At 50.4% G+C, this 25232-nt stretch overlaps 1 protein-coding gene across 16 annotated transcripts in view; it reads left to right on the top strand.

Annotated features, from left to right (window-relative positions):
- Positions 1-25232, top strand: part of TTC7B (tetratricopeptide repeat domain 7B) — a 243600-nt gene that overhangs the window by 158890 nt on the left and 59478 nt on the right. For all 16 annotated transcript variants that reach the window (XM_070065535.1, XM_070065534.1, XM_070065536.1 and 13 more), the window contains 2 exons: positions 620-780; positions 19269-19385. In XM_070065535.1, the coding sequence (XP_069921636.1) occupies positions 620-780; positions 19269-19385 (278 nt within the window). The remainder of the gene's footprint in view (positions 1-619; positions 781-19268; positions 19386-25232) is intronic.

The following is a 25232-nucleotide window of genomic DNA, read 5'->3' as shown; positions in this document are numbered from 1 at the left end:
GGGTTGTGGTTTGGAAATGTGGGATTTATTTGCTTATTTTGATGTCTAATGCAGACCCAGGACAAAGGAACCAAGAAAGAACCTGGGGCTCTGATGGTTTGGAGAGCTGTGTTGAAGGCTTTGTGACTTATTGAGCACTTTAATTTCAGTAATGCTTTGAAAAAAAATGAGAAGAGTTCAGCTAAGGCAGCTTCATTCCCCTAAAAACCCCTGGCAAGTTCTGTGCATCTCCATATGCAGTGAAACCATCTTGGGCATAATCAAAAGTAGATCCGTTTTTGGAAAAAATGAGAAATGTTTATTTGGGAAGAAAAAGGAGGTCTGGTGTTGGCAGTTATATAGAGAAAGGGGTCTCTCCTATCACTTCATCCGTCAGAGGCTCCGAGCAGACGAGCAGGCGACTGTTTTCCTGTTTGTGGTGAAAGTCCTGGGGCTGCCATAAAGGCTTGGCTTCCGAAGCCAATGTGTCACAATGTGAAACAAACTCTTGGTGCTTACAGAGAGTCCCGAATCCAAAGGATGAGTGCTTCCTTGTGTTTCTGTGGCTGCAATTGTGTGTGTGTGTGTGTGTGTGTGTTGTGTTTTCAAATTCTTTTTTTGTGCTTTCATTCTAATTCAGATACCGGAGGCTTTGGGGTACGTCCGCCAAGCTCTTCAACTTCAGGGGGATGATGCCAACTCCCTGCACCTGCTCGCCCTCCTCCTGTCAGCACAAAAACACTACCACGACGCTCTGAACATCATCGACATGGCCCTGAGCGAATATCCAGAAAATTTCATGTGAGTGACCCTGAGCTTTTATCTTCCGTAGCTGGGAAGTTGCTTCTCCCTTCCTCCTCGCCGCCCCCTGCCCCCCATCCTCTCCAATCTAGTTTAAATCCTTCATGAACAGCCTCTTTCCTCCTCGTTTTTTCCTGATATTGAAAAACAGACTCACTCTGCTAGGTCATCTTTGTGGAGTTAAAATACTCCATCCACTCCTTCCCCATGGGAACTCGTGGGACACATGAGACGATTTTAGATGGATTGTGGGTGAACATTTTTATTTTAGTTGTGAAAAAAAAAACGCATATCAACAGTGCATGTAACAATGTATTGCTTGGGAGAGGCTTAAGACTTTTTAGAATGAGTTGTTTTCATGTCAGTTTAAAGAAAAACATGAAGTAAATGCTAATTCCCATATAGTTGGAGATGGCAAAAGTGATGTGAAACCATGCCAGTGGCTTAAACATGGAGCGTGTTGTTCTGTAGCTTGTGTGTCTGGTGTTACCAAGGCTTTCACGGGCTCTGGGTGATTATTCTGTTTTAGGCCGCTTTCAGCAACAGACTTTACTGCTTTGTGCGTTAGTTTAATTCTCTGGGAGGTGGGATTCCTTACTTTAACCTCTATTTGCATATAGCGTTGCAATGATCATTGTCGGCTGTCATATGCTTGACTTGTCTACTATTCGTCACATCGGTCCTCTGAGTCACATTTTGATTGAATCCATGAATTTGGAATTTGCTAGGCTTTTTTGAGTACTTTGTCTTTTGGGCTTCTGGGCTACCATTTGATCTTCAGCAGTAGTAGCTTAGTAACCAGTACACAATGGCCAGAAATAGGAAACACTCCTGAGGACTGGAAGCTTCTAATTGTCTGCATAGCTGCAGGGTCAGTAATGAGGCAGGGGAGGCTTGGGGCACAGGACGAGGGAAGGAATGCAGAAGGTGGCCGTGGCAACCTCCGAGTGGATAGGCTCTGGATCAGCTCTGGCTCGCTTGCTCTCTGCCTTGTCAGCTCACTGCGGTTGTAATCAGTGCTTGGAAAAGTGGTTCACACATTCTGTTACAGACATCTCTTTGTCTTCAAATGAAATGCTCAGAACCCTTGTGAAGGTGCAGGAGCCCCCTGGCTTGGGTTCAGCTGTTAATGCAGAGTGAATTCAAGAGCTTTCCTGCAGTGCTTTCCCCCTTGCAGATCTCAAACTTGCTCATTGGCTCACACGCACACGAATACGCTTTCCCAGCTCTGCAGCCCCCAGAACCTTACATTGGTTAAAACACTTTTAAATATTTGGGGTTTGTTTGGTTTTTTTTTTTTTTTTTAACCTTTCAGGAAGTGCAGCCGATAGAATTGAAGTCAGTTTCTCCCATCAGTACTTATGATAAAGTGCTCTTCCCGCTTCCTACCACACAGCACACACACCTTTGTTGGGGGTTAGACCTCAGCCTGTGGTTTCTGCTGCCGTAGCCCAGGGCGGCCTCAGAGGAAGCTTCCTAGAGGAATAGCCACCCCACGCAGGAGCCGTAGAGAGTGGTGGCTGATACGGTAACGCCTCCGAGTGACAGCGGCTGACAGCCTTTTCCTGCAGTGGAAGGAGGACCAGCAGCAGAGACGTTGTGAGGCACGGAGCCTGTTGTTTTCATGTTACGGCAGAAGCACAAGGCAGCAGGTCTGAGAGCCGCCCATGGCTTGTGTGCTCTTCACGTATTTGCGTTTCTTCCTCTGTGATGAGACACTTCTTCTGAGGCATCCTTCAGTAAAAGTGGTCCCCAGATCCCATGGTCTCTTACCTGTCAACACCAGCCTAAACTTGGGCGACTGCTGGGTTGTGTTGTCTGTGACAAGCCCGTCTCCTGCAGACTACACCCCATGTGTCCCCCAGCCACACCCACCACGGCCGAGCACGTGGTCAGTGTTGCTGCAGGACCTGCTAACTAGCAGCAAAAACCCTTTGCCGTTAGGGTCAGTGCCGCCCACCTGTTGAACAGTTTTCAGACAGCTCAAGGCCCTCTTGGAGTGGCTGGTCCCTCCAGCACCTCTCGTCCTGCTGTCACCGTGGGATGAATAAAAATGTCAATGTAGAAGTCCTTTGAAAAAGCCCACCAGGGCGCAAGCAGTTCTGAGCTCAGAGGCGCCTTCTCAGCTCTTCCGTCCCCCTCAGCCCTCAGGAAGCACTTCCGAACCGTAGGGATCCTGTCTGCGGGGAACGCGGGACTAAGCTCACTGCTCTGGGGAAGCAGCCGGTGTCTGGGGTGTTCTGGGCTCAGTTCTGCACGGGAGGAAGGACCAGGGACTGGTGAAGAGCCGGGCCCTAGATTCAGACAGACCTGGTGCGGTCTCCAGATTGTCCAGACCAGCCGCTGACCCCCGAGTCTCCTCGGCTCATCTGCAGACTCTGAATGATGACATACCTATCTCAGAGGGTGCTGGTAAGAATTGATTTAGCTCATGTCCTTGAAAGCATTCGTTCCTGGTACTCACTCAGTGATTGGTAGGAATTCATATTACTACTACGGTAGTGTTTTCAAATACATGATATTTTAGCATCCATTAAAATTATTATTTTTAAATATTGACTAGAAACAAAAGAATGGGTTTTTTATAGCTGCTTTATGTAGCTCTGTATTCATAGCCTGATTTTTTTTTAAGATATTTTTTATTTATTTACTTGAGAGGTAGAGTCAGACAGAGGAGAGACAGAGAGAAAGGTCTTCCATCCACTTGATTCACTCCCCAAATTTCCACAATGGCTAGAGCTGGGCACATCTGAAGCCAGGAGCCAGGAGCCTCCTCCAGATCTCCCACGTGGGTGCAGGGGCCCAAGCACTTGGGCCATCCTCCACTGCTATCCCAGGCCACAGCAGAGAGCTGGATCGGAAGAGGAGCAGCCGGGACCAGAATCAGCGCTCATTTGAGATGCCAGCGCTGCAGGAGGAGGCTTAGCCCGCTGCACCCCAGCCCCCACCCCAAGAATGTCTGTTACATACATATAAAACAGAGAGTGGACTTTCCCTCCAGCAGCTAAGACACCCACGTCCCACGTTAGAGGGCCTGGGGTCGACTCCCAGCCTCGGTCCCTTCCTCCAGCTAATGCAGGCCCACCACAGGCAAGGCTGATAGCCCAGGCGACTGAGTTCCTGCCACCCCCTGGGGAGACCTGGACCGCCTCCTGGCCCCACCCTCAGCCCCTGCCCCGCCCAGTGCCAGCCTTGTTCCAACCCCAGCCATCTGGAGAGTGGGCATTTAGACAGTGAACTAGTGGATGGTAATGTAATCATGCTCTCTCTCTCTCTCTGCCTCATAAATGCTTAAAACGTCAATAATACAACTAAGAATGTATACCTAATTCTTAGCTTAAGAAAAAACATTAATATTGCTTATGAATTTTCTGTGTATATTTATATGTATACAATTCATGTGTGTTTATATATTTTCCTGTGTATATTTCTTTCTACATGTTCATATATATATGTGTGTTTTCTGTATAATTCTATTAATTTCTTCCCTATCTTTGTCCCTTTGTCTCTCACCTGACAGGTTAATCACCCTTCTAAGTTTGGTAGTGATCACTCTCACTCTCATATTTCTATAGCATATATGTTTGTACACCTAAAAAAATTGAATTTTACATAATTTTTAATTGTAAATTTTTAAGTTAAATTTTTAAAATTAAATTAAGTTAAAATATGTAAATTTTACATATTTTTTAACAATAAGTCTTTCTATGACTTGCTTTCATTGCTCAACATGACGTTCCTGAGGTTCATCCCTGTTGCTCACAGCAGTTCGCTCATTCATTCACACTAGAGAGTAGTGTTTGATTATTTTAATATCCTAGACCCAGCTGTCTTCAGGTCTGGGCTGTTATGAAAAATGCTGCTGTAAATATTCTTGCTAGGTCTTCTGGACATGTTGGAGAATTTCTCCAGGTGTATGTCTAGGAGTGAAATTGTTAGGTCATAGGATATGTGCATGTCAACTTTATCCAGTCCTTCCAAACTGTTTCCCAAAACACTTGTATCAGTCTGCACTCCCACCAGCAGAGCCAGAGCCCCTGTGGCCCCATGGAACAATTCTTAGGGTTGCCACGTTGACCACGTGGTTGCAGGCTGATACCACCTTGTGAGCTAGAGTTGCATGTCCCTCATTACTAATAAGGATTTGTTTCCTGGCTATGTAGTTTTTCTCTTTTCTGAGTATGTGTAGAGGTCCTTCCTCTTTTCTAATTGAGTCGTCTTTTTCTTACTAATTTCTAAGATTCCTTTATATGCTGTGGCTACAAGTCCTTTTGTTGGTTGTATATATTGCAAGATTCTTCTCCCAAGTTGTGGTCTGTCTTTGCTTTCTTTGAACGCTGTCTTTTGATGAATAAAAGTTCCCCACTTTAAAGCACTTGATTTGTCATTCACTTCCTCTACGGATGGCACGTTCTGTGTCTGGTTTAGGAAACCTTTTCCTTTCCAAAAGTTATGAAGATCATCACCCCATTCACCTTTTAAAGGCTCGCATGTGTTCTCTTCCAAACTTGGATCTGGGAGTCCACCTGGAGTCCATTGCTTGGGGTGTGTTTGGTGGGCAGGATCCATCATAAACCAACCCCCATCTCCACCACCATGCACGGATACCCAGCATCCCATAATTAAGAAGCTTTCTGCTTGGCTCCGTTGATCCTGGTGCCCGTTCTTGTACGACTGCCACACTTTGGTCCCCTAGCAGCTGTCTCACATGGGAGCCCCTCCCTGGATCTGATTCTTCAAGAGTGCATGGCTAATCTCAGGTCATTCACATAAATTTTCAAGTCAGTCTGTCAGATTCCATCAAAAAATTAAAACCTCTTAAGATTTTGGCTGAAATTATACTTAATGTAATACCTTAATTCGGGAGAATTGTATATTTATGACAGTGGGTTTTCTAATTCTCTCTGGCTGCAAGGATTACAGTTTCAAAAAGTATTTTTATGAAGTTTCACAGTTTCTGTGAAGGTTTTGCTTGTTTATTTTACCAAATTTCATATGGAGTCAATTTACTAATTTTTAAATAGAATTTTGCATTGATGTTCGTGTGTGAAATACATCTGCAATTTTCCTTTCTCTTTATATTCTTACCAGACTTTGGCATCAAGGTTAGGCCTGTTTCATAAAATGAGTTGAAATGGTTCTTTCTTTCTTTTCATGCTTCGAAATAATTTGTGTAATGACAGAATTAGTCCTAGAATACTACGTTTTAGTAGAATTCACCAATAGAACCATGTGGGGCTGTTCTTTTTTCTTGGGAAAAAGTTCTGCTGCTTTTTAAAAAATTATTGTAGGATATGCAAGTTTTCTGTTTCTCATTTTAGTAAGCTAACTATATGCATATGTAAACCATAATATATAATATCTGTTTTTATATATGATCTGTTCATCCCATCTAAATTTAAACATTTATTGACATAAAATTGTTCATAAAATGTTTTATTTGTTGTCACACATCATCTATTGTTAAGCCTTTTCATTCCTAATAGGGTTTAATGTGCCTTTTCTTTTCTTGAACAGCCTTGACAGAGAATTGTTGCACTGATCTTACCAAATCACTTTTTTTTTTGGTCATCTCAATTGTATATTTTCTCTTTCCTAAATTTCTGTTCTTATTTCCACTCCCTGTCTTTGTTTGCTTTGTTTTATTTTGTTTACCTTCTTAATCTCTGACGTTGGGTGTTTGGTTCATTAGTTTTTTTGCCTTTCTTATTTTCTGACATTAGTGTTTTAAGACTAAAAATTTCCCTCTCTAAGTACTGCTTTGGCTGTAAACCCCAATTTCAATATGTGATGTTTTATTGTTTAGTTCTAAATATTTTTAAATTTCTATTATTCTTTTTTGGCCCATTAGTTGTTGTAGAATGTTTTGTGATTGTCAAATATATGAGTTGTTTCAACTTGTCTTTTGTTACAGATATTTAACTTCATGGACTTGTATTAGACTTGTAATATACATAAATTTGAAATTGAATTTGTTTTATGGCTCAGCATGTGGCAGTTCTTGTAAATATTCTATTAGTGCTTAAAAAAAATGTCTTATGCGTTTGTTGGGTAATTTTTTTATGTGTTTTGTTAGTTTAAGCTATTTTAACTATGCTTTTTAGATCTACATTCTTACTGATGTTTTTCATCTCCTTAATTTATCAGTTGTTGAGAGGAGGAATAGTGAAATCTACCAATAGGAGGGCACACGGGCCCATTTCACCACATATTTATAGCAACTTTTCTTTGTATATTTTAAAGCTATGTTATTAGATACATATAAATGTTGAATGCTAAGTCTTCCTGTTGTATTCTACCCCTCAACAATATAAGGTATACAGTGAATTTAGGTTCAGTCTATACAGGATATACACATGGACTATATCTGTAAATATGTGCACACATACTATAAGTATATACAAATGCTTTTGTGTGCTCACATATATAAGCTGAGAATGTTTTTCCCATTCTCCTTCAACTCTTTTCTGTGTTTTAGATAACTCTTGTGCTCATTCTGAATAGCCGATTGCTTTTTTAAATGCAGGATACTGGTCTTATCTGGAACATTGAGTGTATGTTCATGTCCTCTAACTACTGCCATGTCTTTCTCAATGTCTACCATCTAATTTGTGTTTTCTCTTTGGCTTTTTTCGTATGTTATTCTTTCCTTCCCTACCTTCTAGATTGATTATGTTTTTATTAAATATTTTTTCTTTACTAATATGGAAAAGAATATTTCTCTTTCAGTTGTGTTTAAGTGAGTGCCCTACGAATTGTAGTGAGTGTCTGTTGCTAACAAACTTTCCCAGTTGGTAGCTAAAGGTTTATTTGGCTTTATTCTCAGAAGAGATTTCCAAGCTGGACATACAACTCCGGGCCTGCACATCTCGTGGCACAGTGATCTTGCTCCTTCCATAGTTGTTGAGCACATGGTTCATTTTCCTCTGGGCTGTTTTTACTTTCATAGCTGAGATTTTGCATTTTCACTGTGATGCATCAAAAGGTAGATTCTGCTCAGGACTCCTTGGGCTTTTAAAACTAGGTTGATGTTTATTTTCTTTATCATGTCTAGAAAGTTCTCATCCACTGTTTCTTCAGCTGTTACTTCTCTTCTTATAGAGAGCGTGTTGTACTTTTTGTCTCAGTGTTTTGTCTATTCACAGTTAGTATCTTTAGTGGTGTGGTGGGTCTCACATTGCCATTTCCATGCCTGTCTTGTATTTTGTTGTTATTCCCTCTAAACTGCCTTCTTTTCCTGTTGAAAAAAAAATGTGCTTTAAAATTTTCCAACTATTAGATACCTAAACAAAAGGATGACCAGTTAATATTAACTCATTAGATATTGATTGTCTCTGACATACTGCAAATTTTTCCCAAAATAAAATTTAACAATGTGAACATTTTTGTAATGAACAGTGCTCATGTATTCTGATAGATTCACTGTCTACTATATTTGGTATGAGAGCCCTGATCTTGCTTCCTTTGAAATACAACTTTGCAGAAATTCCCTTTGATTTACATATTTTACTTAGTGATTTTCCTTATTGGCCCAAGAAGGTAGAAGCAGATGCCAAGTAATATTTAGAACGATCATCCCTCCTAAAGACAGTGAGGTAGTCTGGGGTCTAGGCTTTGGGGAGGCCCTTACACTGTATTCCTTTCTCTCTCTCTCTCTCTCTCTCTCTCTCTCTGTCTCTCTCCAATTTATTAATTTTATTTATTTGAAAAATAGAGAGATATAGAGAAATAGAGATCTCCTATCCTCTGGTTCACCCCCTAAATGCCCATAATAGTCAGAGCTGGGCCAGGCCAAAGCCCAGAGCCTAGAACTCAGTTTGGATCTCCCGAGTGGGTGGCAGGGACCCGAGCACCTGAGCCATCGCCTGCTGCCTCCCAGAGTGTGCATTAACAGGAAGCTGGGATTAGGAGCTGAACCAGGGCTTTGAACCTGGGCACTCGAATTCAGACATGGTGCTTCTACCACTGAAATTTACTTTTAGATAAAATATTGAGGTGAGACTGACAATTCATTATTTTTGGTCTTTGGAAGATGTGTCAGCTAACATCATGCTTAGTTTGCATTTGCACACCTTGGTGTTAACAAAATGTTAGTGTTCTGACTCAGCAAGCTCAGACTGGCTGCCAAGGCCAGGGGTGCAGCTCCTTGCCCTGAGACACATTGAGGGAGAGTTACACAGACAGAAGGAGAGGGGGAGGGGGAGGGGGAGAGGGAGGGAGGGAGGGAGAGAGAGAGAGTTCTTCCATCTGCTGATTCACTCCCCAGATGGCCACAACAGCCAGAGCAGAGCCAGGCCAAAGCCAGGAATCAGGAGCTTCTTCCAGGTCTCCCACATGGGTGAGGGTCCCAAGCACTCAGGTTGTTTTCTGCTGCTTTCCCAGGCACATTAGCAGGGAGCTGGATTGGAAGTGAAGCAGCCAGGATACGAACCAGCACCCATATAGGATGCCAGTGTCGCAGATGGTGGCTTTACCACTATGCCACAATGCTGGCTCCTTCAACAGATTGTGAATTGATTTGAATGCTTGTTTTTTTCCTGTTTAAATAAAATACACCCTCACCCCATTCCTGTGCTGGCAGAGAGGTCATCACATCAATAGCAGACTCAAGAGACGTCAGATGTCACCACCAAGCCAAAGAAAGTGACTCTGAAACCACTGGAGATGGCTCTGGTGCGGGAGAGCCCTGGGGAGTGCGTTCTGGTCCATAGCCGTGACCCGAGGACGGTGACCCGACCCTCACTCAGCTCCCCCACAGTTCTGCTGCTGTGTGCGAGCTCCGCTGCTCTCCTTCATGGGGAAGCAGATTTTGTCAGACGATCCCACTTCTTCTTTCCCCACTGGAAACTAACTGTACAGACGGAAGTCAACATGTGTAACACTCATTCCCTCAGTCACTCATTTAGCATAACATCCACTAACATTTGTACATTGCCTTGTGGCAGGCACTCTTAATAACAGTTCACACATTTTTAACTAATTCTCATGTGAACCATCTGAGGGAGGTACTGTTATTATTCCCATTTTACAGATAAGAAAACTGAGGCGCAGAGAGATTAAGTAATCCATCCACCAGTGAGAACCCAGTAAGTGGCAGAGCCATAATCTGTACCCAGGCAGTTTGGTCTCAAAGGTGCCAGTCAGGCGTCAGGAAGCGATTTCTGCTCTCTCAGAGCTCACCACCCAGATGAACAGCATTTGTATGCTACCCCGCCTCCCCCGTTGAACTCATTAATAAACTGAAAAACACAGGATCATTCTTTATGTGACTGGAATGTGTGAGTTTAAAATGATCAACACTTAGCCGATGAGACAGGATCTTTCTTAGTCTGTCCTACTCCCACGCACACACACTCAGAGAAATTAAGTTCCAGCTGAAACATTGTAGTGAGCACTGCTTTGATTAGTGAGGGCTCAGAGGGCAGATATTGAGGGCTATTTTTATTCCTAGCTGAGTGGTAAAGTAATGAATTTGCCCATTAAATTTGTACTTGATGATATAAGTCTGACCACAAGGAAAGAGGTTGTTCATGTCATTAATAGTGGAGAAGCGATCTCTAATTCCCAGAGGCTGTCTGGGAGGGAGGAGCACGGGGTCACCGACCCAGGGAGGCCAGGCCCTCAGAGGCACTCTGGGAAGGGGGTCTTTGTCCGAAGGAGAGTGGGTGGCAGCCTAGAAGACTTGTGGAATGGGAGTGGTGCAGTCGCTTATTTAAAATCACAATAACAACAAAAAACAGATTTAAAAAAACGGGCCAAGGAGTTGAATAGATGTTTCCCCAAAGAGGATATACAATAGCCACCACACGCGTGGTAGGACTCTCAGCATCACTAGTCATTAGGCAGTGCAGATCAAAGCCACACAGCGATACAACATCTTGCCCGTTAAGATGACTGCCATCAAAAATCAAGGTCCTGAGCACTGCAAGAAGGTGGAGGAGGTAGAACCCTTGTGCAGCCTCTAAGGAGAGCAGCAAGCTGCCTCCTCCAAAAGTTAAAAACAAAGCTGCCGTATGATCCAGCAGCCCCACTTTGGGGCAAGGTCTTGAACTAATGCCGTGTGCGTATTCACAGTAACCCCAAGGTAGAGCTGACTCACGCGACCATCAGTGAGTGAACACTGCTGCACTCACAGACACAGCCACTTGAATAGCACACACACTGGAATATTATTCAGCTTTAAAAAAGACGCTTCTGGCATATGCACCAGCGTAGATGAGCATTGGGGACATTTTGCCAAGTGAAATAAGCCATTCACAAAAGGGCGAAGAGTTTACGATTCCGCTTACAAGAGGTACCTGGAGTGGTCGAATGGAAAAAGGGTGAGACAAAAATAGGATGGTGGTTGCCGGAGCTGGGAGAGAAGGAATAGGGAGTGGTTGTTTAATGGTCCAGAATTCCGATTTTGCGAGATGAAAAGGGCCGAGAGAGAGATGGCGGTGAGGGTTAGGTGGCAGCACGGGTGTACCTGTCACCACTGAACTGCACGCCTAAACATGGCTGAAATGGTATTTTATGACTTGGTTATGACGGCAGCCTCCTGTCCTCTGGTTATCAATGCATCCTGCATTCTTGGAAGATGGAGGAGGTGAGATTGTTGGAGACCCTTCGGCCTTTGACTCTCGGGCTCTGGGTCATTGAGCCTGCGCCCTTCTGGGATGGACTTGCTGGCTCAAGGAAGCACCCGCCATCGCCCACAGGCAGCTGTGTGAGCTTCCCTGGAGGCCACAGGTGTGTGGTTTGGCTGCAGTCAGCACAGATGCTTGTCCAGAGACAGAACCCAAAGGCAGTGCACAGTGGCGTGGAAATGGAAAATTGGCTTTACGAGGCACAGGGAGAAGACCTGGAAGATGGAGAGGTGTGGCTGAAGCCAGTATGTTGGGGGTGGGATCGGGCCATTGGGGACCCTTTTCTCTTCAGAACTAGAAACAGCCATGGCCTGAGATCAGGAGTGGAGCTGGCCCAGATCCCTTGCCGCACACTGTGGTGACCAGGACCAGGCGCGTGTGTGGCTGTTTGTCCCCAGGTGAAAATTCTCATGGAGCATCCTGCTGGAGAGAGAGCCTTCAGGGCATGCAGTCTGCCCGTTGGGCGGAGGGGGCTCAGGTGGAGCAGCTGGGGCAGGAGGGGCCCGCACCACGCCATGGCTCCAGGAGGCCCCTTTATGCTGGAGCCAAGTTCTCTGCATATCAGCCAGCAAGTCAAGGTCTAGAGGATCGTCTTGGGGATTCACGCAGGGTTTCCTGGAGAACTCGGGGTCCCCAGGACCTCACCAGCACTCAGCATGCTGCAGACCTGTCTGTGTCCATGCCACGAGTGGCTGGAGCCAGCAGCCCTGTCGGGGAGCCTGCACCCTGGCTCAGAGCTGGGCACATGTCTGCTTGTGCGGCTGCACTTGTCCACTTTGGATTTCCCTCTGACCGGCTGTCCTGCCTGCGCCAAAGGTTCTCCCTCGCTACCTCCCAGCCTCCCACCACACTGAGTCCCCCGATTGGTGTTGCCACTGTTGCTGCCATGCCCTTCTTTAAAATGCCACCCTCAGGGGGTCGGAGGCAGCCACCCGGCCAAGTCATTGCCAGTGCAGGTGCCACCTCCAGGATGCTCTTGAGAGTTGAGAGAATGGCTGAGGCGGGAGGGGGAAAGAAAAGCCAAACTGGGGTTTCTTGAGGTTATTTATTCCGGCTCAATATGTCAGTTGTTTGTTTGTTCTAAAAATACCACCAGAAAGATGGGGGAGAATGCCAGACTGTTGGCACTCTGACTGAAATGAGAGGCAAAGTGTAAGTGATACGGGCTCTGACAGGAGTTTCTGCCTGTCAGAAAGAGAAGGCAGGGTTAGGAGAGCAAGTGGTGTGCCCGGCTCATCAGACCTGGCCGTGGGTGCGTCCCCAGCCCTGGGCCCCGTGGGCAGCCTCCCAGCCCAGGGTGAGGTACTGCTCAGCTTTGAAGCGTCCCCCCTAGTACTTGGGCCCCCAGAAGCTGTTTTGCTAAATACCTGTGGCTGTGTCATTTCCCCAGAACAGCAGGTCCTGGAGTCTGGATTGGGAAAACATCACACACATGCACACACACACACACACACACACACACACCGATGAGGGAGGCCAGGGGGCGCGAATGGCGAGTGAGCTCCCCAGGTGTCCCCTTCCCCAGCACCCTGGGCCCCAGAAGCAGTCACGTTTCTAGAGCTTCCTTGTTGGTTGAGTAACTCCCAGACAGCAGTCTGGAGGGGCAGGGTCACCCAGGCCACTGGCTCACCGGGGCTTTGTTCTTGGGCAAGGCAGATGGGCTATGAGAAGGAGCACCCTCCTGGGAGCCCTCTCTGGGGGGTTCTGTGGGCTGACCGTGACCTTTCGCTAGGCAGTCATGATTCCCAACACTCCGTGAAGCCCTGAGCCCAGCGCCTCTTTACCTGTCTGTTCTGGAGGTCGGGTATGTGAGGAGCCACAGGGGCCGGGGGGTGCCGCTCCGTGTTCTGCAGACCCCCGGACATGCCCTCCGTGTGGGTGACACCGTGAGTGGTGCCCTCTGGGCTGCTGTGCTGTGGCCGCCCTTACAGACCCTCACTGGGGACATTGGAGGCCCTAGGCAAGGTCACAGCCCAGGCTGCAAAGAGATCCAGGCAGCCCCTCCTGAAGGCAGGCACCGGCTTCGTCGGAATGCTCTCTCAGAGTCCCCACTGAACTTAAGGACAGAGTGGACCTCCTGTGTTCCAGAAATTCGTACTGGAATGAAGTATCAACACAGGAGAGTTTAAGTGCAGGGGTCGTAGGAACGCGTTTCGCTGGAGATCGGCTCTCCCTCCCTTCCTCTCCCTTTCTTTGTGAAATTAAACTACTGAAGCTGAGGATGGAGAGTAAAGAACTGGGGTGATGCGCACACATCACCTGGGTGTCTGGTTGCCCACAGACCCCGATCCTGTGAGTGGCAGAGACAGAGGTTCTGTTTCCCATCATCCCCGGGGGATTCGGCGCTACCTGCCCCAGCTCTCGCTCTGAGCAGCCCCGTGTCAGGGGACCTCCCGTGGCCCTTTCCACTTCGGGATTAATTGGAGAAATCTGTTTTTCCTAACGAACCTATGACCAGTGTGTCCATATAGCAATTAGGTAAGCCAGGAGATCTAAGAAGTTGTGTATTTCCTGTGTAACAGTTGAGTAATTAGATCATTCATTCAAGTGACATTTATGGGGCATTTGCCATTCGTGAGGCTCTGAGCAGTACTTGATACCTGGCGAGAACGCGGTGGGAGCCAGCTCTACCCCTCCGCAGCCCTCCTAGCTGTTGTCAGAGGGTAGGGTGAGGTCTCTGAGCTCTAGCACCTGCCCAGCTGTAAAATGAGAAAACCCCACTGCGCTGTGTCCGGCCAGGCCTGGTGTGACACCAGTGACAGTGACAGCCTGGCCCACAGGTTGCTTGCTGCAGAAGCACCACCTACCAGGATTGGCCCGCTTAGGGAACCCAGCCAGGAGGGCCGAGGCATCAAAGCCCAGCAGAAATGTCGGTGTCGGTGCATTGAGATGGGTTTCCTTTAAGCCACACTGAGACCTAAAAGAAACCGTGGCCAGCTCTGCGGGGTCGGTTGGATGGATTTGCTGGCGTATGCCTCCTCGCATGGCGCTGGGCTGCACACAGCCTGTTCTCCCTGCCTTTCAGACTGTCTGTTCCCAGCTGACTCATCTGGCTTCAAATTTCCATCCCTTTCCTCGTCACCACATGCTTCTTGCACATCGCTTTTGACTTCTCTTAACGCTCTGATCTGTCGGCTGCCAAACGTTCTTCCCAGCTTAAAATTTCATCTCAACGTCCTTGCCCCCCGCCCACCCACCTCTGCCTGCTCTGTTCTTTCTTTTACCTGGTGACAGATGCTCCCCGTCCTCCGTGTGGTTGGCAGCCAGCCCCTCCCCAGCTCTCCCAGCAGGCTCCCTGGCAGCGAGAGATGAGGAAGGTATTCAGGCCCCCCCCCCCCCTTGGCAGTGTCCCACGTGCTTTTCTGCACAGCTGTTTTGAACCCTTGCCTGCGTTCGGCAGGTCAGCAAAGAGCAGGTCCCCGGAAGGCTGAACCCAAGTGCTCACAACAGATAGCAGCTCCAAATGCCACGTGCTGCAGGCTCCCAGGATTTCATTTCTAAGATCAGCTCGTGAGCGAGGGTCTGGCGTACTCGCAGGCGTGTTTCCTGCCTGGCGGGCTCCTGGAGCGCTTTTTTCAGTACTGCCGAAGAAGGCGGGAGCGAGGGGTTACTTCAGTGGGTCTCCAAACTGGGCCGATTTGTCTTCACTGAGAGTTCTCTGAATTTACATGTCCAGAAATTAGTAATATCCGCCTTCGTAGCTGTATCTCAGAGTCTGAGACTCATGGGGGCAGGGCCCCCGCATAGGACTGAACTAGAGGGAGGTGCCAGAGGCATTCTGCAGCTGGGTGGGGGCAGTGCCCAGGGAATCGGGATGCCTTCCCGTGGTGGCCACCGCGCATGAGCCCCAGCCCTGATAGGTGGCGCTTTGATTCATCCCACGGCAAGCAGGGAAGTCACAGTGCCCCAGCCCCCAGAGCCTCACCAGGGACACTGGTGGCTTCTTTCTAAGCTCAACGCTGAGCCAACCATAGTTGTTGTTTCAAGAATTATCTTGGGATTTCTTAAAAATAAAATCCCCCAGATAAGGCAAAACATTATTTTGGTTAGTCTTAATGAAAAGTAAAATTTTTAATAACTGAGTCCTTCAAACAATTTGAGTTTTGTATGCAGCAGGCTTTTGGGTGGAAGGCAGTTCACACACACACACACACACACACACAGCTGAGATCATTCTTTAGGGAACAGTGTGTGATACGTCCCAGAAGCAGCACAGTACACTATCCAGTTTCAGGGCTGTAGTTTTGCCCTAAGCTGGAGATCCAGCCTCACGTTGGTGGCCTTTCTGATTGGACTGGACGCTCCTTGCGGGCAAGGGGCTGTGTTTTATTTCCTCTTGTGTTCCACACAGCCTCTCACAGCAAGACTTGCACATCATAGGGCAGCCATTTGGCTGTTTCCCGCTCCACGTTTGTGTCTGTTCTCTCAGTCCCTCACTAGTGGCATGAACTGGGGCAGTTCACTCATTTCCAGGGATTTGTAAGGATCAGTGACTGAAGTGGCTGCCGCTGTTGGTATTGCTTACTTGCCTTGCAAGCTTACTTGGCTTGCAGCTGATCCTTCCCTAGATCGAGCTCCCGTTTCCTACCAATGCGTTTCCATTTGGAAGGCTTACTCTGTGTACCGAGGGGGCACTGTTTGCTCTGAATCTTGAAGGATGAGCACGTGCTTAAAAGACAGAAATGTTGGAAAAGGCGTTTCACAAAGAGGAAGCAGCATGTGCAAAGACCAGGGGCACAGAGGCAAGTGGCGGTGGCGGTGGGGGTGGGGGTTGAGGACCGCAGCTCCAGTGGGGGACGTGTGTGACCCCTCAGTGGCTGGGCATGTAGCCAGTGGCATATCACGAAAGGCATCACGCAGGTAACATGTAGGTTTCTGTCAACACCAAGTTGGTGTTTTGGAGTCAAGTTGGTATTTTGGCAAGATCTTTCTATTTGTCATTAACTTTCTATAAGTTTTCCATGAGTCTCTGAACAAAAATATTTCTTTTGGAAAAATTGGTTTATGGACTTTGAGGCAGGTGTAAGGGGCGAGTACCCAACACTCACTGAGCCTGTGACTTGTGACTGTGCTTGGAGGCACAGCTGACTGGAGTCAGGGCTGGACCTGGCCATGCGGCCAGCGCACGGCCTCGCCTGGCGGGCGCCCCCCCCCCCCCATCAGGATGACAGTGACGCGTAGTGAAGCGTTTCCGACGCTGCCAGTTTGTCCCAGGCTTTCCCCTCCCTTGTTTCGTTGCCTCAGGGCTCCTCAGCAGATTGAATCGACAGCATCTTTGGACATCAGCTGCAGCCAGCTAGCACTCGTTGTTTGAGTGCTGTTTGTTGCTGTGCTAATGTGCCACATGCCCGGCCGGAGAGAACGGTGCTAAAACATTTCCCATTCTGGGGAAATGGTGGAAAAGCCACGCCCCCTTTTCCTGCTTTTCCTGGGATACCCAGGGAGAGTCAGAGCCAGGCCAGGCCGCAGTGGGGCCACCACCTGCCCATGATGGGTGCCCTCTGCCTCCTGTCCTCTGTCTGCCCGTCCATCATTTGTGCTCAGCAGTTCTGCGTTGCTTTCCCTGTCGGGCCCCCTTAGATCCAGCCACACCTTTTCAGCTCCGTATCCTGAGTCAAGTGTTTGAAAGCTGTTATTTCATGATAATTAGAAGTTCTTTTTCCAACCGAAAAGCCTTGCACAGAGCTCTTCCCCCCATACTGAGGCTTGGGGATGCACTCTGGCGCCCTGTCCTTGGGTACAGCCGCAGGAGTCCTGCCTCATTGCCGTTAGAGCCACGCTGCTGCCTGCTGGCAGGAACCCTTCCTCCTGCCCCCACGGCCCTCCATGGGGCAGGCCAGCTCTGAGCTCCCCACAGCCAAAGTTGCTTGGCAGCCAACCCTCATCCAAGAGTCTCTGGGCCTCTGAACAGGTGTCCACTGAACGCGGACTGATGACCGTTCGACTGCTCCTCCTCCTTCCTCCGTGTCTCATCTCTCAGCTGACCCGGGATCTGGTGGGAAAGTGCCTCCACCCCGGTCAGGCCTGCTGTAGCCTTCGGCTGCAGCTGTGGCTCCGTGTGGCTGGTCCTGGTAAGGCTTCAGGAGTTTGAGGGCAGAAGCCAAGCCCTGTTCTCACACCTGGCCTTGCTCTGTGCCCACCTGCTTGGAAATTGGGGACCGTACCACTCCTATTACCTGGCCTGTCACCCATCATTGCAGGTTTCTGAAAACCAGGGCTGGGGAGGCTATAGCCCTGACCCTGCGGGAGCCACCAGCATACCCTTGGCTTCTGTTGTTCTGTGTGGAGGCCATGGTTGGCGCTAGCCCACTGCTGAGCTCGGTGGCCATGGCTTAGGACCCGTCATGCCGTCTGTCACAGGGGAAAAACACTGTGGTCTGCTAGGTGCTTTTGAGTGGGGGCATCACCTCCTGCACAGTTGAGAAATTCTGAATGCTACCCTAAATCACAACAGTTACCTTTTCCTTATCTTCCACGGCTCACGGAGAAAGTAACCAGCAAGCAATGCTTATTAAGGTCAACTCAACACAACTGGACAACTGGAGGTACTGGGGGAGTGAGGCCAGAGAGGGAGCGCGAGGGAATGTATGGCAGGAAGTCACATCCGGAGAAGCTGGAGGTTGCTGGGGTAAAGCCCCCGGCCCCTGCGTGACCAACACCACCCCCCAGGAGGGCTGGGTAGGCACATGACATGGACAGCATTTGTCAAGGGCCAAACACAAGGCCCTTTGATAAACGGGAGCTCCTCCCTCTCTTCTTGTCTTTCTTGGCCACAAACTCTGGCGCAGGTGGTCCCTACTGAGCAGAGGATGAAAGTGGTAGCAGTGGAAGACTTCTCTGGTGAGGTGAGGTGAGCTTTAGCTGCACTGGGGAAGCAGTACAGGGATCAGGTGAGTAGAGATTAAGATTGGGACACGGCGCAGATCGCCGTCGAGCTGTGAAAGGAGCGGCCGTTGTCCAGCGCCTTATGTTTGTAGGAGTGAAGGGTCCAGCGGGGTGCACAGCACGGAATAGGGTGGGGAGATCGAGAGCGAGGTGGAGGTCCCGACTTTTGTGTTGTGAGTGGTAAGGCATCATGAGCGTTTCTCAAGCTGGCAATGAGAACGGTTTCTGGAGACGTCGATCAGGAGCTTTCTGGGAGCTGGGAAGTCGGAGGACAGGGCTGAATCTAGGGGGGTGGTGACGAGTCCGCGGACCCAGACAGCTGACGTCGGCAGAGGGGCCAGGTGGGCTCTGGGAATGGGCCACAAAGGAAAGAGGGTTCTAAGCTTAGCCCTCAGATGGTCTGCGTGGAGGGTCACAAAAGTAGGGATGGTGATGGTGGAGGGAGTAGGGGAGTCCTAGGCCTTCCCTGGCAGGGCTGGGGCGGCTCGGAGGGGAGGCCTGAGCCAGCGGCCCTCTCTTCATGTGCCTTGAATGCAACTTTCTGGAGCGGAGGAGGTGCTGAGCGCCATCGCGGAAGCTGACCCGTGTGTGTTTAGGTCAGCTGAGTCTTGTTCCCCATGTGAGCGTGTCAGTAAGGTTCACTTTTAATGAATTTTTCAAAATCTCACAAATAAATTGGTGTTGTCCTGAAAAGCATTCTCTTTGTAAAACCCCTGTGTTCGGGTACAGCGGGCCCCCCTGAGGCCTTAGGCCTGAGCACAAGGGCCCTGTTGTTCCGCGTCTGCCTCAGCAGTGAGACCGCACGGCCTCACCTTGAGCTGGGGCCCCGCAGACCCTGCTTCCCTGGGAGCGGGCGCCGGACGCCCCCCTCCTAGCCGAGTAGGGACACCCCCACCCCGGGCCTGAGCCCTGAGCCCACCCCTTTGTCCTGGTGGGGCTGCGACTCTGGCCTGAGCTGTTTTCTGCTCTCCACAGACTGCTGTTCTCCAAAGTGAAGTTGGAGTCGCTCTGCCGGGGCCCGGATGAGGCGCTCCTCACCTGTAAGCACATGTTACAAATATGGAAATCCTGCTACAACCTCACCAACCCCAGGTAAGAGGCCGGCCGTGCCTGTTTTGCGTGATTTTTGCATGGGCCCCTGCCTGTCAGGGCCGCCTCTGCTTGCCATTTGCAGGTGCTGACTCTGTCACCCCTGTGCACCCCCAGGTCCCCACGAGGGGCAGAGCGTGGAGCTTCACACTCCACTTATGGGAGGCTCAGAAGCAGCCACTGGAGCCCCCGGTGGTGCCATGGGGACCAACGAGACCCAACTCTGATGTCTCTCTGCTGGCCGTTTGCCTGCCTCCTTTACAAGCCAGCACTTGTTCTGTGACTGTGCAGATGGCGCACAGGTTCCTGCGATCATGTTAAAGACCTGGGTAGTTGGAGCAAAGGGTTTTCTGCAATCATGTTAAAGACCTGGGTAGGCACCGCGCTGCATCCTACTAAGAAGAGAGACGAGATGGCCATTACCAGGAAAAAGTGTCATTGTCAAAAGGTTAAAAATCATGACTCAGACAGATCAAATCAGATTTTACTTAGCTCACTTCCTAAGGGGGAGCCAGCAAAATGTTAAGACTTGATCAGAGCATTTGGAAAACAGGTGTGTGTAGGCAGGAACACGGAAATGGTTCGGCAGGTGGGTGTCAAAACAGTGTCCTATGCGGCAGTGGAATGCATAGCTTGGGGTCATCGCTTCTGGGCGGCAGAAATGAATTGCATGCCTACCCAGCAGAATTCATGTTAGCTTCTGCCCTTACAGAGCCATGCCATCACCAAGCCAGCAGGGAGGCAGTCAGGGGGGACCCACCCTGGGCTCCCACAACGCGGGGAAGGCAGGCTGGCAGAGGCCAGTACCCCCGACACACCAGAACCTCTTTGCCCGCTTTCAAGTCCTGGCCGGTTTTTCCTGATGGAAGCTAAGGTGGCGCGTGTGCCTCCTGTGAAGGCAGTGAGTTGTGAGAGGGAGCTAAGGAGCCCAGGGGGCTCTCAGGTGTGATCGGGGATCAGCCAGCTGGGGGTTCCGACAGCCCACCCTAGGCTCCTGAGAGTCTAGAGCCTACAGATGTGTCACTCAGTGGTAAATGGTCCTAAGGGCACAGCCTGCCCAGGAAGAGGCGGGCAAGTGCGCTGTGGGGGCTGGGGCGCGGGAATGCAGGCTGGGCCCCTGTGAAGTGACACTGAGCAGACCTGGGACCCCTGTGGGCCGTGCAGCTGGAAGGGAGGGAGTGAGCCTGGAAGAAGCCAGTCCACACCCGGCAGGGAGCCACACACAGGACCCCTTGCAGCATTTCGTTGGGGGACCCCCTTGGGTGCAGGGTGCTCCCCTTCCCCTAGGTGAAAAGTAACCATGAGACCTTTCAAGGGTTTCTTCTAAGAGTCAGTATCATTTAAATGAAAAGACAAGATTCCACCCTTTTCTAAAAGTACACACAAAAACCAGAAAGTGCCTGTATTCTCTTCCCCCCAGCCCCGAGGCCCCCCGTGCTGGCCTGTCAAGTGCGCCGGGACAGGGGTCCTCCTTCCTCCCAGCCTCAAGGTGGGGCCCATTCCTCTGCCTGTCCCCCCTTCAGAGAACAGAAACCCATCAGCGCCGCGGCTGCTGCCAGCTCTCGCTCCGCTCTCCACACCTCTCCCACCTCCCCACGTTCCCTCCCACTTAGCAACCAAGAATATTGAATGTGAGGAGAAAAAAATAGCAGAATTGGGAAGCTTTTTAAAAATACCTAACCAAATGCCTGGGCTGTCGGTCCTTCCTCCGTTTCCTGAAGGAGCTTTCAGGGCCAGCACCGGCAGGAACCCGGCCCCAGGCCCTGGGGGAGGTGGGACGGAGGTGCCCCCCAGCCAGGGGCAGTGATGGAGCAGCACCTTGGTAAGGAGCTGCCTGGTGGTCTCTGTAAACTGTATTTTCTCTGGGATATAAATAAATGTTTCCCCCACCGCCCTTACCATTGTACAAATTTAGACATCCCCTCCTGTCTGCTGGGGTAAGCAGTGACCCTGGCGACAGAATACAGCCTCAAGGAGGAAGGGCGGTGGGCTCAGGGGCCCCAGGTGGGGGCGTCTGTGGGTGCCACACCTGCAGCGTACTCTCAGGCCACACCGGGCTCTAGAAGAGGATGGAATGGCAGGAACAAGCGTCACGCACAACAATAAAGCAAAAAAGGAACAGAACGCATTTTGGCAGGAGGCGGTTGGTTTCTACCCGGATTAGTCCCCTGCCAACTTCCTGGCTCCGGGTCCCCTTTTTCTGAGCACGCTCGGTTGTGGTGGGACCTTTGCTCCACCTGCCAGCATCTCCCAGTCTCCCCCACCCCCTTCCCAATCCGTCCTCATCTGCATAGGCCTCCAGGGCAGGAAGACAGCAAGGCCAGAGGCCGGGAGGAAGTCGTGGGCAGCACCAGGCAGCTGGTGACCAGACTGAGGTCAGCCCCTAGCTGCAGTGTCCCCGGCAGCTGATTCCCTCGTCTTTATTTCTGCTTGAAGGAAAAACCAGGCTGTGAGCTGGTGGCTGAGCTGAGCCTTGGGAGGCTTGCGGCTGGCGTTCCACCTGCACCTGGAGAAGGCTGGCCTCGCTGTGAGCAGAGTGGTGGGCGGCGCTCTCTAGAGTGCGCATTTGGCGAGGTGTTTGTCATTTCAGAAGCCTGGATTGTATTTCCCTAGGTCTGCAGTCTTGCTCGCACTGAGGACAGAGATCTGCCTCGTGTGAGAAGCAGCAGGCTCCCTCCGTTCTTGCGCCACTCAGGACAGTGTGAGCTCCCACCAGAGCCTCCCCAGCAGGCCCCTGAGCTGCAGCGTCTCGGCAAGGCACGCTAACAGCCACGCTGATCGAAAGTTCCCTGTGCCAGCCTGTCCTCGGCCATCTGAGCGTGACCTCCGGTCCCTGGCAAGGGAGCCACTGCTCTTTCCATTTTGTAGAAAGGGAAAGTGAAGCCAGAGGCGGCTAAATCACTCGCCTGAGTTTTCCCAGTGAAATATGTAAAGGAGCAGTGATTCAAGCCCAGTTCTGTCTCACATCAAAGCTTCTTCCGTGACAGCACGGGGCTCTCTCCCGCCGACGGCCAGGTTCTTTGCCGTCCTTTTTGTTTTTTATTTTTAACCATGTCTCTCCCCCTCTTGTCACTGCTACTTGAACCATCCCCATAATCAGCCACAGGTTGTTGACGTGACCAACTGACGGGGAGAAGGTTTCTTCTTTCTAAGTCCTATTTTAATCACTCACCAGCACATTGCATTGAAAGTTCACTCAGCACACGCACACGCACACGCACACTTCCTCTGCTCTAAGCTCAGTTGGAAGCTGGAGACCCCATTTCATACTAACAGGCACCAGTGTTTTCGTGGCGCGTCTCTTTATAAAGCATGTTCTCATTTCTTCTCAAAAGTGTCTCCACATTACTGGCAAATGTCATGTTATACCCATTTTTCTGATAAGAAAATTGAGGCTTGGAGCTATTAGGAACCTCCATTGCTTTTTTTTTTTCTTTAAATTCATGAGGCAGAGAGGCAGACAAAAAGAGCTCCCATCAGCTCCAGTGCCTGGGAGAAAGGGAGTGGTAAAGGTGAGAGACCAGAAGCCAGCTAGGAGCCAGGGACTCAGTCTGGGTCTCCCAGGTGGGTGGCAGAGACCCAGCTACTTGAGCTATCACCTGCTGCCTCCCAGGACCTGCAGTGGCCGGAGACCAGAGTGGAGAACAGGACCGGGATCCACCCAGGGCACTCCAGTGTGGGATCCAGGCATCCGCATCAGCATCTGAACTGCTAGGCTGGGCGTCTGCCTCACCTTGCTCCTTACAAACCAGGCCGGGGAGGCCCGGAGAGAAGCAGGAGTGCTTGTCCCACCTGCCCGCTCTGGTTCCCACCCAGGGCCCCTCTGAGCCGACGCTCGGTGTGTGCCATTGTTCCAACATTCCCGGAGCTGGGAAGGGGCAGAGCTGTGACCAGAACTCGGGTTCTGGCTCTAGTTGACCACTGCCTGCTGCCTCTTCTCAACCTCGGTGTGGCTCTAGAAGACGGGATTTCCAAGGGAAGCCTCCCATTTCCAGGGCAGCTTCCACCTTCGTTATCGTTTGCTCCGAGTCTTCTGCTCTCATAGGCCACAGAGTTCCCAGGTGTGGACACTTGCACACGTCTGGACCTGCAGCATCTGGACCATGGATCAGGGTCTTTCCAGTGTCCTCCTCCCAACCCCTCTGCTAGCACCCTGCCCGGGAATGGTTTTCTCCCTTCCTGCCCTCCGCCAAGCAGTGCTCCTGGCAGACAGAGGAGAGGTGAGGGAATGGGTGTCCCAGAGCAGAAAGGGAGGCAACCTTAAAACTCACACGAGGGAGGCCGGCTGGGGGGAAGAGTTACAGAGACTCAGGCTGGCCCAGGCTGGCCCAGGCTGGCCCCTGGCCCTCCTGCCACACTCCGTGGGTTAGACCCTGCACCATGAATGTGAAGAAGTAACAATTGCTTGAAGCATCCAGAAAAGTTCTCAATCAGTCATAAACCCTGATTATTTTTAGAGAGAAAGCATTCAGTGTGGAAACAAAGCCTATCCATTCTGAGTGGTTCATTGTTGCTTGTGCACTGTTTCCAGAAGGAGGGGAGAAGACAAACTAATGAACGTAACCCAGGGTAGCGTCTCAGCCAGCGGAGGGCAAATAGATCCTACGTCGCTGTAAGTGGGTGAGGCTCACGCATTAAGAGCATTGGTTTAGGCCGGCGCCGTGGCTCACTAGGCTAATCCTCCACCTAGCAGCGCTGGCACACCGGGTTCTAGTCCTGGTCCAGGCGCCAGATTCTGTCCCGGTTGCCCCTCTTCCAGGCCAGCTCTCTGCTTTGGCCCGGGAGTGCAGTGGAGGATGGGCCAAGTGCTTGGGCCCTGCACCCCATGGGAGACCAGGAGAAGCACCTGGCTCCTGCCTTCTTATCAGCACGGTGCGCCGGCTGCAGCGCGCCAGTCGTGGCAGCCATTGGAAGGTGAACCAACGGCTAAGGAAGACCTTTCTCTCTGTCTCTCTCTCTCACTGTCCACTCTGCCTGTCAAAAAAAAAAAAAGAGCATTGGTTTAGTTGGGGTTTGTTTTGTTATTATTTATTTGAAAGGCAAAGTGACAAAAAGAGAGGGAGAGACCGAGAGAAATATCTTCTGTCTGCTGATTCACTCCTCAAATGGCCACAACAGCTGAGGCCTGGCAAACCAGGCATGAGGTGCCAGGAGCCAGGAACTCCATCCTGATCCCCCTCCCAGAGGGAGGGTCCCGAGTACTTGGGCCATCCTCCAGCCTCTTCCCAGATGCGTTAGCAGGAGGATGGACTGGAAGTAGAATATGCAGGATCCCAAGTGGTGGCTTCGCCTGCTGTGCCGCAACGCCGGTCCCAGGGTTTCCGACCTTTGGAGTAGATGGTCCTTAATTCACCCCCCACACCTCCTACAGTTGTGTCACACGGCCAGGAGTCAGCCAGCCATGGGTTGTTGGGGCTGTACTGACAGAGACCCCTGCAGTGGCCAGGAGTTGTGACTCTTCACAACACTCCATCTGCAGACAGTCCTAATCCTCAGAGGGCCGAGGCAGCAACAGAGGCACAGGGAAAGTGGCCTTTGCCCAAGTGTCCCACTTGTTAGTGACAGGTTAGGATGAGAGACCAGAGGCCCACCAGGCTTCCAGGACCCTGGTTTCTGGGTCCTTCCCAAAGCCTCACGCACGGCGGCCACGCCTGTGCCCTGAAACCGGATGTGGCGGGCAGCCTGGCTCTGTCCTCCAGATCTTCCTCTGCAAAGCCACTGCTCGTTGTACACCCCGTGATTCACGGCGCTGAAGGTGTCACTGTGCTGCCAGGCAGAGCCCGCGCAAGACTCCCAGGTGGTGAACCATGGCAGTATTCAGATAATTAACTCTTGGTAACAACCACAGTG

The sequence above is a fragment of the Oryctolagus cuniculus genome, chromosome 20, assembly GCF_964237555.1.
Source record: "Oryctolagus cuniculus chromosome 20, mOryCun1.1, whole genome shotgun sequence".
NCBI lineage: Eukaryota > Metazoa > Chordata > Mammalia > Lagomorpha > Leporidae > Oryctolagus > Oryctolagus cuniculus.
The sequence above is the reverse complement of the archived record's forward strand: the minus strand, read 5'-3'. Positions and strand labels throughout refer to the sequence as shown.